Source organism: Sminthopsis crassicaudata, chromosome 3 (assembly GCF_048593235.1).
Source record: "Sminthopsis crassicaudata isolate SCR6 chromosome 3, ASM4859323v1, whole genome shotgun sequence".
Classification (NCBI taxonomy): Eukaryota; Metazoa; Chordata; class Mammalia; order Dasyuromorphia; family Dasyuridae; genus Sminthopsis; species Sminthopsis crassicaudata.
In genome coordinates this window covers 239303799-239322407 of record NC_133619.1, presented here as the reverse complement: position 1 = coordinate 239322407, position 18609 = coordinate 239303799, and the positions used below count along the sequence as shown (strand labels likewise).

Below are 18609 nucleotides of genomic sequence, written 5' to 3'. Positions count from 1 at the left end.
TATTATATGTCATTTTTTTCCCCACTGAGTTCTGGCCTTTTTTATCACAAATAACTAAGTCTTTCAGTTTTTTAAATGTCCATTTTGATGTTGTTGTTTAGGATTATACTCAACTTTTTTGGTTGTTATTTTTGATCACAATCCCAATTCTCTTGCTCTTCTTTGAAATACAATGTTCTAAGACCTATGTACAGCAATTCTTATATTATCTCTCCTTGATCTGTTCCTTAGATCAGTTGTTTTTCTAAGATGTTTCACATTCTCTTCTATTTTTCATTCTTTTGAATTGGTTTTATTATTTCTTGTATCTTACAATGTCATTAGTTTCCCCTTGCTCAACTCTAGCTTAATTTTTTGGATTTCTTTTTTCTTTTGATAATTTTCTTGATCTTGTACTGCTCTCTCTCTCTTGCTGTTTTTCAATCTCTCTTATTTGACTTTTGAAATCCTTTTAAAGTTCTTCCACGAACTCTTTTGAGGTTCATGACCACTTGATGTTTTTCTTTCAGGTAGGATTGGCTTATTATTATTATTTTTTAAACTTCACTATCATTCTCTGAATATGAACACATATCTTCTCTATCCCCATAGTAGCTGTCCACCATGACTGGGTTCTCTCTTCTGTTTACTCATTTAAAATTTTTATTTTATTTTAATTTTATTTTTAGCAGTTGTAACTGTAATCAGGTTCTAGTCCCAAGTTGTGGGTAATGGTGCACTGCTTCCCTGTCCCACTTCCTAGCCCAACCTCTCCACCTTAAGCCAAAACTTAGTTTATCCTTTGCTCTCAAAGAGAGCCAAAGGGAAGATGATGAATTAGATTTAAGTGAGGAAGGGTTGAGCAAATTCACCAGCCTCACTCTAACAGAGCCATCTGGGTCCAGGGGCAAGATAGAGATCAGTACAACTGGAAATAGCTCAGGAAGCAAGGGGAGACCTCGACCTATTTAAGCTAAGGTCTTTCTTAGGTGAGTAATGCTACATGCCCCACTGGGGACCCAACTGACCAGTTTCAATTGGGCAACACAGCTTGCTTTTCCTTCCCTTTCTTCCTTTCTTTTTTCTTCCTTCCCTCCCTCCTTCTTCTTCCTCTGTCCACACAAGGAACCATATCTTTACCTGTAGATGTTCTGCCCAAAAGAATATAAATTTTGATTTTGATTGTTATAACCTTATGAGATATCTTGGGGTTTAATATGGGCTAGACTTCTTTTTTTTAAAGACCTAACCTTGAACCCTGATCACTCACGGTTCCAATGGACTGGCCAACAATAAGTCCCAGCCCAAACCTCACTTGGTCTTTGGACAAGATGGCTTAGAGTGAGTGTAAATAGCAATGTTTCTGTTTTGGCCAAAAACCTAGAGGATCTTCCCCTCTCTCGATGATTTTGTTTATTGGTTTTTTGGTGTTTTGTTATTGTTTTTGACTAGGTTAAAGAGGCCATACTTTGACATTTCTTATCTAGACAATCACTGAATGAGCATTGGTTCAAGCTAAGACTTGGAAGAAACCTTAGTTTAAAAAGGCCAAAGTCTCCCATTTCATCCAGGGTCAAATCCAGTGGTGCTGATCATCCTAGAACTGGGCCCAGATGGCTCTGCTGGAGAACTGAGGCTGGTGAATTTGCACAGTCCTTCCTCACTTAAATCTAATTCACTTGCAAGTCATGACATCACCTTCTGAGTGTCATGGTTCATTGTTCAATAATGAAAGACCATCAACAAACCAATGAACAAATGAAGGAAGAAAGGCCTAGCCAGGCAACTAGCTGTACTGTCCCTCTGCAGGCTGCAAACTTCAGCTCCCTTCCCTCTCTTGCAAGGGCCCGTCAGCAGGCCCCTCTGCTATTGCATTCAAGCTGAGGACCTCCTCTGGTCAGCACAGCTGGGGAGGGTATTCCATGGCAGAGCAGTCTTTCAATTTTCTCTTACTCATCTGAAAAATTCCTATACAGTTTTCAACTTAAAGTTCTGGAAGCTTTTGGCTATAGCTGACCTCACTGCTCTCAGGTTTTGTTTGTACATTGGATGGAGTTTGCCTGGAGGTGTTTGTACTTCTCTTAAGCCTAACTTCTGTCCCAGAAGTTCAAGTCTTTTTTGAAGTTCTCTCTAGTTTTAAAAGAATGACACAGACTTCTGTTTATTTTTGCCTTTCTACTGTTCACTTTGAGACAATATTCTGAATTGTTTGTAGAGGAAATCTGGGGAGTCTGAAGTTTTCAGACCTACTCCATCACCTTCCCAGCCTCCTCCCTCTAATTCAGTTTTTTTTTTTTCCCCTGAGGCAACTGAAGTTAAGTGACTTGCCCAGGGTCCTATAGCCAGAAATTGTTAATTGTCCAGATTTGAATTTAGGCTTCCTGACTTAAGGACTACATATAAAATACCCCTCAACCCCCCAATTCAGTTTTAACAATTTAAAATTTTTTTTCTTGGTGCTTTTTAGTTGTCATTTTAAAATTATAATTCTCTCACTTTTATGCCATGTACAAACAATATAAGTATTTATTATAACTAAAAAAAAGAATGAACAAAACCAGTTAACACATTGACCACAACTGATAAAGTATGTAGTATTCTCTATCTATAGATGACCACTTCTCCATCAAAACAATGATGATAATAATAACTAACATTAATGGAGCATATATTATATGCCAGGAACCGTGCTAAGCTCCTTACAAAATTTGTCTCATTTGATCCTTTCAACAACCTTGGGAGATAAATGCTATTATTATTTATATTTTATAGATATGGAATCTGAGGTGAATGAGGTTAAATGACTTGCCCACATCTGAATTTAGGACTTCCTAATTTCAGGCCAAGCACTCCATTCACTGCATCCACAATTCTTTGGAAGCAATGCATTTTATTTTATTTTGATGCTTTTTGTTTTCATTTACAATACTGGAGTAATTTTGTATGTGGTTCTCCTGATCTTTTCTCATCATAAAATTTTAAATGGTGTGTAGTTTAGAAGAAAAGAGACTCTAAAAGTTTGGGGTCACAAACTGGTCTCAAAAGAAGTTGCAGGCTTGAATCCATTTCCTAGCCAAGGGGCAAAGTTTATTTGTAATTGTAATGCCATTACAAGCAAGCTAAATTCCAAAAGAAATTAGCAAAGAATTTAACAGAAGGGGTTAGATTTATACAAAACTGGATCAGAGTTCATATTACTTATTTGCTAGTTTTAGGGCTTTCAAGTAGGTTTGAGGGGTGGTCTCTAAGAAATTTGGTCATTACTGATCAACAGATTATCTGACAGTCTAATGTTTGTAGGACTATTCTAAGGAGAGAAGACTTTGAAATCATAGACAGGGGCAGCTAGATGGCATAATGGATAGAGTGCCGGCCCTGAAATCAGGAGGACCGGAGTTCAAATCTGACCTCAGACTGCAGTATATGCAATACTTTCCAGTTGTGTGACCCTGGGCAAGTCACTTAAACCCAATTGTCTCAGGAAAAACAAAACAAAAACAAAAACAAAAAAAACTTAGATTGTTAGAACTAGGTCAGAGGGCTTCAGATCACTAATATATCTTTCCTAAAATTTAAGGGAAGAAATGTTACATTTTACAATTAATGACAGAGAAGATAACTTACATTCCTATGTTGGAGGACTTTTACAACTATTGACAGACAAGAACACTCTTAGGTCAAAAGGGCTTCAGAGTCACTAATATCTCCCCTCCATTCAGTCACTGATGTCTCCCCTCCATCATAATGAATCTCAAAACCAAAAGCAATTTATGTTTGGCTTTTTCTTGAATGTAGTAAGCTCTGTCAGATAATATTCACTCACTTTGCTACTAATTTTCCCCTTCTTTCTAAAACTCAGCAGGATTTGAGAGGCATTAAAAACATCAAGTTGTTTTTCTTGGGTTGTGAATGGGTTGCTTGGCAGAGGAGAGAGGCTGGTCTTGGATCTTATAGCCCTGTCTTTGAAAATACTGGGTATACAACCATGAGATGAAGTAACAACTTCTCAGTATCTAGGCATCTCTAACAGTGTTACTAATATTCCATTATATTCTGCAACAATATCCCAATGTATTTAAAAGCCAATTCCCAATTTGTTCAGCCATTTCCCAATGGATTAGACCCAGTTTTCTTTAATTTTTTTGCTACTACAAAAAAAGGATACCATAAATATTTTTGTGTATATGGTATGTATATAGTAGTAGTATCTATGAGACAAATAATTTATATGGTTTAATGTTCTTATTAATATAATTCCAAAATGTTTTCTAGAAATTTTGACAAAATTAAAGAAATTCAGTGTCAGCAACAAATACTGTGGGTAGCCTGCAAAGGGACATTCAAATGTCAAGAAGGACTTCTTGGTTAGGAGAAATTAATGAAAGAAATAGAACAAATTATACTGAAAGCAAAGCAGATTGGAATTTGTACCCCAAAGTAACACATCCTGCCAAATTAACCTTAATTATCAATGAAAAAAAGGGCTTTCTGCAAAAGATAAAAACTTTAAGAATTCTTTCAGAAGAAAACAAGTGAGCAGAACATACTAGGAATAATCATCAAACAAGATTATAGCAAGAAAAGCATACAAATATTATTACTAGGAAAAGATTAAGCATTGGAAGCAATGAATTCCTGCTTCTAAGGGTAGACAAGTAACTGATTCATAACCAAAAAAAAAAAAATGCACTTTGAGGTCTCTTGAGACAGAATCCCTAAAAGTATAATTCAAAAGGAATCAAAAGAATACTAAGGAGAGAACTATTATTCTGTAGACCAGAATCCAGACTCCCTCATAGTATGAGATTGTTTGTTTTTGGTTCTCAAAGACAACCAAGACTTCAGGAAGGTGATGCCATGACATACAAATGAATTGAATTTAAGTGAGGGAGGGCTGTACCAAGTCATCAAGTCACCAACTTCACTTTCACCTTCAGAGACATCTGAGTCCATTGGCAAGATATAGATCAGGATGATTGGAGATGGCTCTCAGGATAAGAGATATTTACAGCAAAAAGAAAACATAGGGATTTAAGTCATAAGGAAGGTTGAGAGTGTTTTTGTTGTTGTTTTCCTTGATTTTTTTCTTTTTTCAACCTGCCTGGTGTGCAAGAGGGGCACTTAAGAGAGATTTTTACAGCCAATATGCAGAGATGAAACAGGGGTCTTAAAATGGCTTGCAATCAGAAATAGTGTGTACTTTAGTAGGTATTCTCCCTAGTATCTCAAAACTGACAATATATTAGCATGCCTATTTTCTCTTAGCCCCTCCTACAACTAGCATTTTCTTTTCTGTCATCTTAGCCAATCTAAAGAGTATAAGGTAGAAATTCAGAATTGTTTTAATTTGCATCTACAATTAATAGTATTTTGGAGCATTTTTTTATCTAGTTGTTGAGAACTTATTATGTTTTCCTTTGAAAAACTGATACCCAAAGTAGAATGGGTAAAGCACACAAGAAAAAAAAAAAAACCACCACCAAAAAACTGTATTAAACTCTTTCTACTAGAAAAATTTGAGTCCAATATAAGCATAAGAGCCCCAAGAGAATAGTATCACTACTGAATATTGAAGCAAAAATTATTATGTATCATATACACACAATTATAAATGATTGTTGTTCCCCCATGATCAACTGAAGAACTGCAAATCATCAGTCATATGTTCCACATTAATAAGAAAAATTAGAATTAAAACAAGTCTAAGGTTTTACCTCAATCAAAATGGTTAAAATGATAGAAAAGAGAAATGTGCATCGGAATGGCTATGAGAGGACAGGCACACTCATGGACAGATAGAACTGTAAATTCAACTATTTTGGAAAACAATTTGCAATGTTGGAAGCAAAGCTAATAAACTATTCTTACAATCAAGCCATTCTCCAATTGATAAGTGGTCCAAGGATATGAACAATTTTCAGATGAAGAAATGGAAACTATTTCTAGCTATATGAAAAGATGCTCCAAATCATTATTGATCAGAGAAATGAAAATTAAGACAACTCTGAGACACCACTATATACCTTTCAGATTAGCTAGGATGAAAGGAAAGATAATGATGAATGTTAGAGGGGATGTAGGAAAACTGGGACACTGATACATTGTTGGTGGAATTGTGAATGCATCCAACCATTCTGGAGAACAATTTGGAACTATGCTCAAAAAATTATCAAACTGTGCATACCCTTTGATCCAGCAATGTGTCACTACTGGGCTATATCCCAAAGAGATCTTAAAGAAGGGAAAGGGACCTGTATGTGCAAAAATGTTTGTGGCAGCTCTTTTTGTAGTGGCTAGAAATTGGAAATTGAATGGATGCCCACCAATTGGAGAATGGGTGGGTAAATTGTGGTATATGAATGTTATGGAATATTACTGTTCTGTAAGAAACAATCAGCAGGATGATTTCATAAAGTCCTGGAGAAACTTACATGAACTGATGTTGAGTGAAATGAGCAGAACCAGGAGATCATTATACACTTTAACAACAATATTATAAGATCATCAATTCTGATGGACATGGCTCTCTTCAACAATGAGATGAACCAAATCAGTTCCAATTGTTCAATAATGAAGAGAACCAGCCACACCCAGCAAAAGAACTATGGGAAATGAATATGGATCACAACATAGCATTTTTACTCCTGTTTCTGTCCACTTGCATTTTTGTTTTCCTTCTCAGGTTATTTTTACCTTATTTCTAAATCTGATTTTTCATGTGCAGCAAGATAACTGTATAAATATGTATACATATTGCATTTAACATATTTAACATGTCTACCTATCATCTAGGGGAGGGGGTGGAGGGAAGGAGGGGAAAAGTTGGAACAGAAGGTTTTGCAAGGGTCAATGCTGAAAAATTACCCATGCATATGTCTTGTAAATAAAAAGATATAAAAAAAAGCAAAATAAAAAAACCCAAACTATTCTTACTATCACCTAGTGTTACCTACTGGGCCTAAACTCCAGAGATGTTAAAAACAGAAAGACATCACATTTTATGGAAATAAAATGGAAAGCAAAGTGCTGGGGGGAAAAAATGGCCTATGTATAGAATGGAATATTGTTGCCAGGAAAATTAATGAATATGAAGAACTAGAAGAAGCCTACAACACAACATAGACACTAACAAAAATGTAAATCTTTGGGGTTTGTTTTTGTGGTTATTTTGGAAGCAACTGAAGTCAAGTGACTTGGTTCAGGTATTAAGTGTTTGAGCCCAGATTAACTGTAGGGCAGGTATTTTATCTACTGCAACACCTAGCTACCCCAAAATAAGTCAAAACAGCACTGAAAGGCAACTTAGGATCAGAGATTTATAGTTAACAATGGACCTTCCTCAGAGGTCTATGATTCTGCTCCTTCATTTTACAGCTACATTTTATGAGGATACTGGGCCTAGGAGATTAAATGATTTTCTTTCAAGGTCATGTAGACAGCATCAGACCCTGAATTTAAATCCATGTCCTCTACTTCTGAATCCATACATTTTCTGTTCTACTATGCTACCTTTGGAAAGGCTGATTAAATGTAATGAGCAATTCTGATCCAGCAGAACAGCCAATGAAATGAATTTCTTTCCTCCTGGTAGAGCTGCAAGGTTATGGGTAAAGAATGTTGCAAATACTATCAGAGATATTACTTATTAATAGCCCCTCCTAGCCGCCACAGACTCAATTATAATTATGGAATGGGGCGGGCATATGTAAGACAAATTCATTAGTTTCTTTGTAAAAGTCATAGTAAAAAACATTATCTTACCTCCCAAATCACAAGCAGTGTGAAATTGTGACAGGTCAAAAGCTGTTGCCACATCCCTTGCAGTCAGTTTGATAATACTATCCATGGCATTCATAAAACGTAGCTTTGTCTCCAAGCTGTGATAATAGGAGTCCTGAAAATAACACCATGTCCTGAGAAAAGATACTATTCAGAGGAGTGACCAATACATTTGCATCTCATTCAACATTTCTTCCGTAAGAAGATCAAGGTCCAAGTTTAAATCCTGCATAAACTAAGTATCTTATCAGTTCCACAGGTACAGACTACATCTGGAACTGAGTCAACTATCTCTGAAATTGTGCTTTTGGTCAAAAAGGGAATTATGTGAGAGTGAATGAATGAGTGTAAAACCAGCCCTAGAATCAGAAAAAAAAGAAGTCAGAAGCTATTTCCTTGTTGTTCAGTCATGTCTGACTCATGATCTCATTTGAGGTTTTCTTGGCAAAGGTGCTGAAGTGCTTTGCCATTTCTTTCTCTAGCTCATTTCACAGATGAGGAAACTGAGGTAAACTGTGTTAAGTGACTGCTCAGGGTCACACACCTGGTAAATGTTTGAAGCCAGATTTGAACTCAGGAAAGTAACTCTGACTCCAGACTTGGCACTCCTTCTGCTGTATCACCCAGCTGCTCAAGACATTCCCTACTGTTCTTCAAAAGAAAAAAATAAGATTTGCTATTTAGTTTTATACTTTCTATAAGATATTAAAATATTATCATAGTACACTTAATTTGGGTACTTGATAAAAGGTAAAGATTGCTTGATTTGTACTCAAATCACTTAAACTCAACTTTTGGCAAATCATTTAACATTTTTGGTTTTCTTTTCTATACTGGGCCTCTGTATCTCATCCAGACTGGAAGTTCAGAGGTTTTATTCCAATACTGAATAGCAGGGAAGTTTAAATTGCTGTTTTCCTAATTCGAGTCAGTTCACCCCTCTTTAGGCAAACTGATACCTCAGGTTCTTTCATTCCTGAAAATTCACCATATTGTTGCCTGACTCAAGAAGCCATCTTGATTGGCTTTAGCTCTATTGCAACTTAGAAATCTGAAGCTTAACTGATCCACCAGCTTAAGCCTCAATAGTGGGTAAGATTGCAAAATTTATATGCATTCATTTACTCCTAAATGGGTCCCTTTTTGACCACTGGCACATGTGGAAGATAGCTTTTAGTTTCTTCACCTAAAAATGATGGAGCTACCATTTGAACTCTGAAGCCCCTTAAGGCTCTAAATCTACAATCCTGTTCTTCCAGAGAAACAAGGCAATCGCTAACAATATCTTCCTCCCTTCCCCCTTCTCTCAGCTGCCTACATATTAGTGATTCACTTTTGCACATTAGTAATTTCTTAAACTGCTTGCCTAACTCCCCCTCTTGGCTCTATCTATATGTTGTTAAGGCCTAAAGGAGAGAATAAATCAGAAGGGATTCTTCCAGCTGTATAAAGTTCAATAATGGGACTTTGGCTTTTCAAATTAGATACAAATAGGCCTTTTAGAGGAGGAAAAAGGTGGGGCCAAAATTTGTCCAATTTACAAGCTAAGCCTATGGGACATTGAGCTTCAGAAATGATATTATTTATGTATTCCAAAGTCTATAGGTTAAGCTGTAGACTAAAGGTAAAGCACTATGATTGGTTATGACTCAATTGTTCATTAGTAACAGCTACTTCCAGAGTCCAGGGGCAAAGTACAAAATCATAGCAGTTCCCAAGCTGTCACAACATTAATGAGAAAATGGCAATCTTCTGGCCAAATTAGGTGTTTAGTCATCTTAGCATAGAGGGACTGGATAGATATTTGATAATCAATCCATCACAATTTATTAAAGATAGAAGCAGGCTTCCATTAACATTAACAACATTGTATTAGTAAACTGAGTTAGACACTGGGGATGTAAAGATAAAATCCATATAATCTCTGCCCTCAAAGGGACAAATGATCAAGTACATATGCACACAAGCAAACAGAAAATAAATACAAAATAATTTTGGGGGTGGGACAGAGTGCTGTATTAATTAATGGGATAATCAGGAAAAGCTTCTTTTAGGAGGTAACATTTGAACCAATCTGGATGAGACCTAGGGATTCTAATAAGCAGAAATGAAAGTAGTACATTTCAGGTTTAAAGGATAGCCTGTACAAAGTCCCAGAAGCAGGAAATGGGGTGTTGTTCAAAAAGTATAATATGCTACACAGGGTAATTTGGCTGTAATGTATGATTTTGATTAGGAGTAATATCAGTCTGTAAAGATAGGCTGGAGCCAGATTGTAAATGTCAAATAGGAATTTATTTTATCATGGAAGCTTTTCCTTTAGATACAGAGGAGGATAGGAATAACCCTGCTCAGAAAGAGAACTTAGTCTTATGAATATATATATTTTTCACCTTCAGGATCACACAGCTAATAAGTTTCTGGCCAAATTTAAACTCAGATCCTCCTGGATCCAGTGGAGATGGTCTATCCACGATGCCACCTAGCTGCCCCACTATGAAATTTTTAAAAAAAAATAACCAATGATCCATGAAAAATTTATTTCTAGTCCTAAACCCCTTTCTTTTAGGTTCTTATTAGCACCTTTCTTAAAATACATGAATGAAAAAAAAAATCTGATTAAAATTCATAGGAATCCATTCTGTTACTTGTTTCCAAAGAGTAGAAATGGTTTTTTGAGGGTGTTAGTTTCAAAACTATTTATCAAAATGAAGGTTTGTAGTAATTGATGTATTTCAGTGATCAGTGCTTGTTTGGTCTTCATAGAGATTAAAAAGTACATAACAACATATTTTCTCCCCCATTAGAAGGTGAGCTCCTTGAGGCCAGGGATTTGCTTTTACAACTTCCTCTGTATTCCCAGAACTTAGAACAGTGCCTGGCACAAAAAAACTTTTTGAGAAATGCTAGTTGACTTAAATATGCAGTGAAAAATTTAGAATTTTAGGCTACATTGAACCTAAATAGGGGTGATCATTTTTTATCTCATTACCATCCCCTCAAGATTATGGGTATTAGAATATCTAAATTACTGATTCATGTTTTATCTCCATCTTTGAGTGCACACTCTTTCTCAGTTTTGTCCTTAGCAATTGACACAATTGGCATTATACTTATTAGGTGCTTAATACATATGTTTAATTAAATTAATGCTTTTTTCAATCCTGCTAGAAACTCCATAGTAATCTTAATAGTTAAAATTTCATAACCCTAGGTCTTTTTCCATCACCAAAGGCTCATAGTAAAAAATATATAACACTTGAAATTGGCTACTCTAAAATATATTACCTGAAATAAGTCCTGAGCTTTCTTCTCAAAAGCTCGATGATTCTGATTTATTCCCTCTCTGACAGCAGACTCCAGATGTGTGAACAGTGGCCAAACATGATCATTGGCATGCATGATATAGCCATGAAGTGAATTTTCACTATCAGACACCAAGTACTTATCAGCCAATTCTGTATTACTGTAACCTGAAAAATAATGTGTCTGATTTTGTCATTCTTGAACTTAATTGCTAAAGCAAACTTTTCAAGCAGAGGTCTATATTAGCATTACTTGAAACATTAAAACATAACATAGATTATTAACACTGATTACTACCACTATTTAGGGTCATGCACCATGAATTCAATTCAGACAACAAATTGTGAACCGAATTTTGTCCCCTCTCTTAACAAATGTTATTTGAAAATCTTGTAGGTGATATTTGCTTATTGATACTTTTTCCTATCTGACCTTTTAGGAAATAATTCACTTAATATGCTCGAAGCAATTTTCGGACTCCCTTCAAATGTCCAGATGTTCTTTTTTAAACTTTTGTCTCCACACTTATTGTGATCCCTTTAAGGAAAAATATCATGGGAAGGTATATGTGGATAAAGTCTTTGACCTTTCAATTTCCTTTCCACATTTTGAAGCAGGCTTTTATAGATTTCTGCCTGCATAGATTTCCGGGACTACATTCTAATAGCTAAAGTTACCTTGCTTGGTTTTCTTTAATAATTCAAGTGCTGTGCAGGAATCAAGTAATCTCTCAGTCCCACATAGAGATGCATTTATGTGGTCAGCAACATCTTTAGTCTTCAAAATGGCTTTGCCTTTCAGCAGATCAAATACTTTTAGCTTACAGGCCACAAATATTGCCTGCACATTAAAAAGACATAAGGATTGGTCTTTAAGAAGATATACACAGGGTTTTATTTAAAGTAGGGGTGCTAAGACTATATCTTTATTTCATTATAATTATTTTCCCTGATAGTCCTATGAGTTTTATTTTAAGCATTTAAAAACATGACTCTGAGAAGGGATCCATAGACTTCACCAGGTTGTCAATGACACAGGATTCCTTTGAATGTAATTTAGTGAGAAGCTTTCACCAGACAAAAAAATCTGTTCAATTAAATGACACTAGATTTTTTTGAATGTACTTTAGTAAAGGGCCAAGTATTCTTTTTTCTGTTCAATAATTAAGTTAGCAAGATTAGACATGTTCTGTGATTACCTAGATAGTTAGATACAAAAAATAATTTCTGCTTTATTAATGCTTTATACAAATCAAATACATTTGGATCCCTTCAAAACACTGGGTCAGAATGATAGGATTAATACTTTCTATATAAATTTTATAAGTTAAATAGGACATTTCTGGGAAAGAATTAGAAAATATCATTTGATTGTGCTCTGGAATGTTATAAAATGAGTTAAATTCTATAAATGACATTCTCCATCTATTCTTGAATACACATCTTCCCTTTTGGTTAAGATTGCTATGAAAGTTTTAATAATAACCAACAATCAAATAGAACTGGTTTGAAGCAAAGGAGTTCTATGAAGAAAAGAAGTCAGAGGTTAAAATATTACTCTGATCATTGGCAGACCACCTGACTAAGATTTGAAAGAATCTGCATCTTTGTAAATAATGTGCATAGTGTAGTGATCTGTGTCTTTCTAAAAGACTGGCCTAACTTTTCTATGGAGTTTATTTCATTACTTGGCTCAGATTTCATTTGTGAACATGGTAGCTGATGGATGAGTAGTAAGAAGCCATGATGTTAACTGGTTATTTTGGGATAGAATTGGACAATGAGGAGAGATATGGATATAGGAAGTCTTCCTACATGGTCTTTTTACTAGAAGAGAATTCTATCAGCTTGGAGAAAATGGTAATGTAGATGGAGTTAATATGCTAGTAATAGCATTGTGTCTATTCAGAAGACAAAACTGTTTGAACCAGTGCTAAAGTAATTTCCTCACTTAACATTATGAAATGGAGAATTTTGGGGGTTAACCAATGTAATGCTCTATGTAAAGTTCCTTGAGTGAAAGCTCATTAATTTGCTTTTTGATAATTATGTTTTTTTTAATAATTATGTTTCAATATAATTGGCTTTCTTTATAATCTCATTTATTTTATATTATATATTTAAAAACATTCTGAAGAGTCTATGGGCTTAACCAAACTGCTATAAAAAAATTAAAAAAAAAAAAAAAAGGCTAGGAACTCTCACTTGGATCCCCCAGAGGGATCCAAAGAGAAACTCTAAGAGGGTATTCCAAAATAGAACTGTGTGATTTTAGCTTCTTTTCTAGCAATAGCACCATAGCTGAAGAAGGTTTTGTGAAACAAGATTTCAAGCAACACAAGATATCTACTCTGACCTAAGCATCCCTTCAGGCAACTTGGTAAACCTCAATTATCTCCACATTAACATACTCACAATTCTATTACAAAACCCTATATTAACCTTACTCTTCCTAGCTGATAGAATTCCCATTTAGTAGTAATACAGTCTAAGATGAGCCACATCTCTCCTCAGCACCCCAATCCTGTCCCAAAATAAAATAATCAGCTAATGCTATGCTTTCTTACTCACCACTTATCAGCCACCAAGTTGTGTTATCTAAAGAGTCTACTGCTTTTTCCCCTTCTGTGCACATTCCCTTCCTTCCACAATGAATTTCTGTGGGCATAGCTCTTTGGTAATCAAACAATTGAGACACAAGGTTTTAGTTTTAAGGTCAAATAGAACTCCATCCAATTCACATTTAAAAAAAAAAAAAGTTTGAGAGCAAACAAATCAAGGAAACAAAAATAGCCATTAGAAATTTATTCTGTTACATCATTTTGGGTATAGTTAATTAATATACATTACAACTCACTCACCAGAATACAACTTGCAAATTTGCTTGGATCACCTTCTTTTTTATAAACTTTTTGAAAGATTAAAAATTTTTCATTTTAAAAATCCTAGTTTGAACTTTTCTATATTGAGAATCAGCAAGGGAAACTTTGGGAGAAAATTTGCTCTTTCCCTCAACTCAGTATGTATCACTTTTTTTTTTTTTTGGGAAAAGATTAATTAATTAAGGGGAAAGAGATTGGCAAATGCAGAATACCTGCATTGGAAATGTGATTTAGAATGTCTTTTCTTTTCCTTTAAGAAATCTAGAGAGGAAATCTGAGAATAAAGGTGAGGTACATGGTAGATAAGCTTATCTGTATGGGAAAAGCTTTGGATATCTATTCTGAAAGTCAGAGGTTTAGGAAATTTCAAATTAGTCTAAAGTAGATTTGCATGCTTATTTTTGAGGTTTTTTGTTTGTTTGTTTTTCTGGTTCAAAAGAGAATCATTAGCCCAAGGTTCATGAATAATAAAGCTAACTTGTCTGCAAGCATGTAACCTTGTGAAAAGAACATTTACACTTATGTGTAAATTGACATCTTTCACTATCACATAATTTAGTTTACAAATTACCTTAGGGTGACAAAGTTGCATTTCTAAGGATGTTCTCTAACCATACCCTGAACATAGTGTCTTTGAGATGCTTTCCCCAAATAAGACTTCATTTATAAACCACTTGAGTTGAAAATGGCTTTTCACCTATTGAGAAAGAAATTTTCTCTTTCTACTTTGTCAAAGTCATTAATTAGAAGAGAGGGAAAATCATGGCACTACATACCTTTGAAGCTTTAAAGCCATCCAAAAGCTCTACAAGAGGAGCTGGAAATTTAGTCAGATTTTCCATGTCCTTGCTGTATTTCACTACAGTCTCTCCCATTTCATGTTGGCCAATTTCCTTCTTTCCTAGGCTTTCAGTAGCTTCAGAAGAGAATGCAGTGTCACCTTCTAGCTTGCAAGTCACATTTTGTAGAGCAGAATTTGAACTGCCAAATTCTTCATCACTTAGACCTTCAAAGGTTTCTACTGAAGGGATTGAGTCATGCTTTACATGATGGGTGGCATCTTTAGGGGGTGGATAATACAGTTCTACCAACTTTTTGCAAAAGTGGTTCAGTGGGAATCCTACCACATTCAAAAAGTCTCCATGAACATACTCAACTAACATGCCTCCAAGGGCTTGTATGCCATAGCCACCAGCTTTGTCCCTAAGAGAAGAAGAAAAAGAGCAAAAGCAGAGATTAAGAGAGAAATTATAACCCTGTAGATCAAGAAACTAAAGCCAGTTTTAGAATTTAAGTTTCAAGCCAACCAGTTGAGGAATATGAGTTATTTCCATTAATGGGATGGTTTCATATATATAAATATGCACATATTTGTATAAATATTTCAATTTACAAATAAATGTACAAATATGTATAATACAAAAAATACAAATATTAAGGAGTGGAAGATTTAGCCAACATTGACATTCCAAAGGTAATACAGGCCTGATTGATATTAATTTAATTTTGGTATAGAAATTTTCTGGCTGTGAGATGGAGGCATCTTTGAAAATTATTATAATGTGATAATAGCTTATCCTTTATAAGTCAACATTGTTCAATGAAGAACTACTCTAAAAATAAATACTCTAACATAATTTTTTACTGTGTTTTTATATGTGTAATAAAATGAAGAATGGAGGCAATTATATTTCGGTGTCTAGTCCATGTATAATTATATTTTTAAAGAAAGTTTCTCTGTCAGAATCAAAGCTATCTTACTGCTAAAGTAAGAACTAGGTTTTTGAATCCTCTTTTGCCTTTTTGAATTTCTTGTCTGCTCTCACTCTCATTTTCTCTGCTAATTTTCATTGTCATATCAAAAATATTCATTGCCTAAGAGCTTCTTGTTCAATTTACCATAGCAAGGGACTAAGGACTTCAAAAATCTAAAAAAAGTCTAATATTATTTTGGTCAAAATCTGAACAAGATGACAACAGATAAAGATCCTACATCAGTTGCATGTTATGACTAAAACTAATTTTTCAAAAAAAATTATTTTTTGTTTATTTGAATTTGATAAACTTCAACAAACATGCAGTTAAGATCTCTATAAAGAAATAACATGGCATTGTGGATAGAAGACCATATTTGAAGTCAAATCACCCAGTCTCAAGCCAAACCTTATATTACCTATTATCATATTTCTTGCCTTCTCAATAGGTAGGGGAGGAGTAGATGGGTTGGAAAGAATTTGGAACTGAAAATAAAAAGTTTAAAAATAAAAATAAAGTTAAATTAATGGAGCTGGGTTGATTCTGAATGGTATCAGACATTTTACCTTTTGTAAAATACTTACATTGGCTCTCCACTATGAATGTATTCCCATAAAAGCTCCTCTGACAGGTCAGAAAATTTAACCTTGGTTTCCTCATAGAATTCAAAGACTTCAGTTTCTAGATGCATATCTAAAACAAACAAAAATTCTACCATAAGCCAAGACTTTTTTCATCAATGAAATTAAACAAGAGTAAAAACCTTTTTTAGGCTTAAATTTGATTTAAGTTAAAAATCCTCAACACTTTTGCTTGTCAAATCCTTTTAATTTCTAGTTGCCCTACTTCCTTCATTAGCAAAACAGGGATATTAATTCTTACATTGTTTCATAGGTATGGAGTTAAAAAAATTTTTTTTAAAAGCTTGTGACAGTCAAACTTAATTTGCTGTTTATTTGGCATCAAAATGATCTCAATGAAAGAAAAGTACCATTAGATACTTTATATAGAACCCCAAATATAAATGGAATTTTAAGTTAGGAAGCTAAAATAATACAGAAACTCAATAGTTAATTGTCCAAACTGTTTCATATCAACCCCTCCCAATATCTGATCCACACAGAAAATGTAGCACTGCTCACAGGAAACAACCATACATATTATCTTTGTTGTCATTCAGTCAATAGAGACAGTTTAGCCTCTCCATTAAGTCTTTAAATGAATGTATTTAGGGCAAGGCAGGGAGGTGGAAGAAAGCATTAGGCTACTATTTGGAATATTAGAAAGTCTGAACAAGCTCTATGGTTATGACTCAATTTCTTAGGCCCTTGTTATCTCTAATAATTAAATTTTAAAACATTTTTGGTATATTTTTATTTTTCTTTCATTTTCATTTTCCAATAGATCCATCCTTGGATTTTGGAAGCCACCTGTCGAGAACTGCCATCTAGTGGTGCCTCAAAAGTAATGCAGTTGCTTATGATAGTGATTGTTTAGGTAGAATGATAGTATTGGATATCCCCCACGAGAGAAACTTTCAGATAACGTAGACAGATACAATACTCTGAAATGTACAGGCTTGCAATTGCCTGGGACAGTAACAGATGAATTGATTTTCTTGGGATCACACAGACAGTATATATATTGGGGGGGGACTTGAACCCACATCTTCTTGTCTCAGACTTATTCTCTCTCTCTCTCTTTCTCTTTGGACTAGGAGATTCTTTGTCTCTATGGCTACTGAGCCTTACTCACTGAATGGGTGTAGCTTCAGTCAAACTGAGGCGTATGGAAGACTTTTAACTTAAAAAAAAAAGCCAAGGTCTCCCTTTGCATATTGGGCCATCTCTAGTCATCTTGACTATATCTGGCCACTGGTCCCAGATGGCTATGGAGGAGAAAATGAGGCAAGTGACCTTGCCCAGCCTTCCCTCACTTAAATCCAATTCATTTCCACGTCATAGCATCACCTCTCTGATATCATGGTCCTCTTCAAGAACAAAGGGCAAACAATACCAGATTATCCTAAGCTATCTTACTGAAAAGGCCAAAAAAAAAAAAAAAAAAAAAAAAAAAAAAAAAAAAATGCTGGAGACATATGATAGTAAGAAAATGATTTGGTTGGTGAAGGCATGAATTTAGATTTACTTTCTTATTATCTGAGGGTCTAGAGATGCAATCAAGTCACCTAATCACAGGAAATACACATGCCAAGGAAATCGTTCATGCTGTAAAATAATTGATTTATAAATATCAAATACCTTATTTCCAACTTCTTTTTAAAAAATGTTAATATTTTTATGTAAAATTTTCAGTTCCAAATTCTATCTAGGCCTCCCTTTCTCTGTCTCTTAAGTAATAGGGTTATAGGTTATACATGTGCAATTATGTAAAAGATTTCCATATTAGTCATCTTGTACCAAGAAGACTTGAATAAAAGAAAAAATTAAAGAAAGAAAGTGAAAAATAATGTGCTCCAGTATGTATTCAAGCTCCTTCTCTGGAGGCAGATAGTATGCTTCATCATTAGGCTTTTGCTAAATCATTTGTACCATGTTCCATGTATTCATGGAACAATACCCAACTCTTTTTTTTTTTTTCTTGTTTTTTTTTTTGTTTTGAATGACCAACTTTTTTTTTTTTTTTCCTTAAGAATTTGGGTAACAGAGAGGAAAAAAAGAAAGAAAAATAAAGGAAAAGTCATCATTTAAAATGTGTACAGACCAGGACAGATATAAAACTAATTTTGAATTTATTGTATCCTTCCTTCCCATTTTCCCCTATAAAATTATATTTCTATGTTCTAAGACTTCAGTTGCTTTTATCATCTGACTTATAAAAACTGACTACAGCAAATGAAACAACAATTATCTATGTGATATAGAATACAAAAACATCTTGATTTCTAT

At 34.6% G+C, this 18609-nt stretch overlaps 1 protein-coding gene across 3 annotated transcripts in view; it reads right to left on the bottom strand.

Annotated features, from left to right (window-relative positions):
• Positions 1-18609, bottom strand: part of ASMTL (acetylserotonin O-methyltransferase like) — a 53325-nt gene that overhangs the window by 8517 nt on the left and 26199 nt on the right. For all 3 annotated transcript variants that reach the window (XM_074300248.1, XM_074300249.1, XM_074300250.1), the window contains 5 exons: positions 16285-16393; positions 14722-15148; positions 11742-11904; positions 11047-11231; positions 7741-7873 (listed from right to left, as the gene is read on the bottom strand). In XM_074300248.1, the coding sequence (XP_074156349.1) occupies positions 7741-7873; positions 11047-11231; positions 11742-11904; positions 14722-15148; positions 16285-16393 (1017 nt within the window). The remainder of the gene's footprint in view (positions 1-7740; positions 7874-11046; positions 11232-11741; positions 11905-14721; positions 15149-16284; positions 16394-18609) is intronic.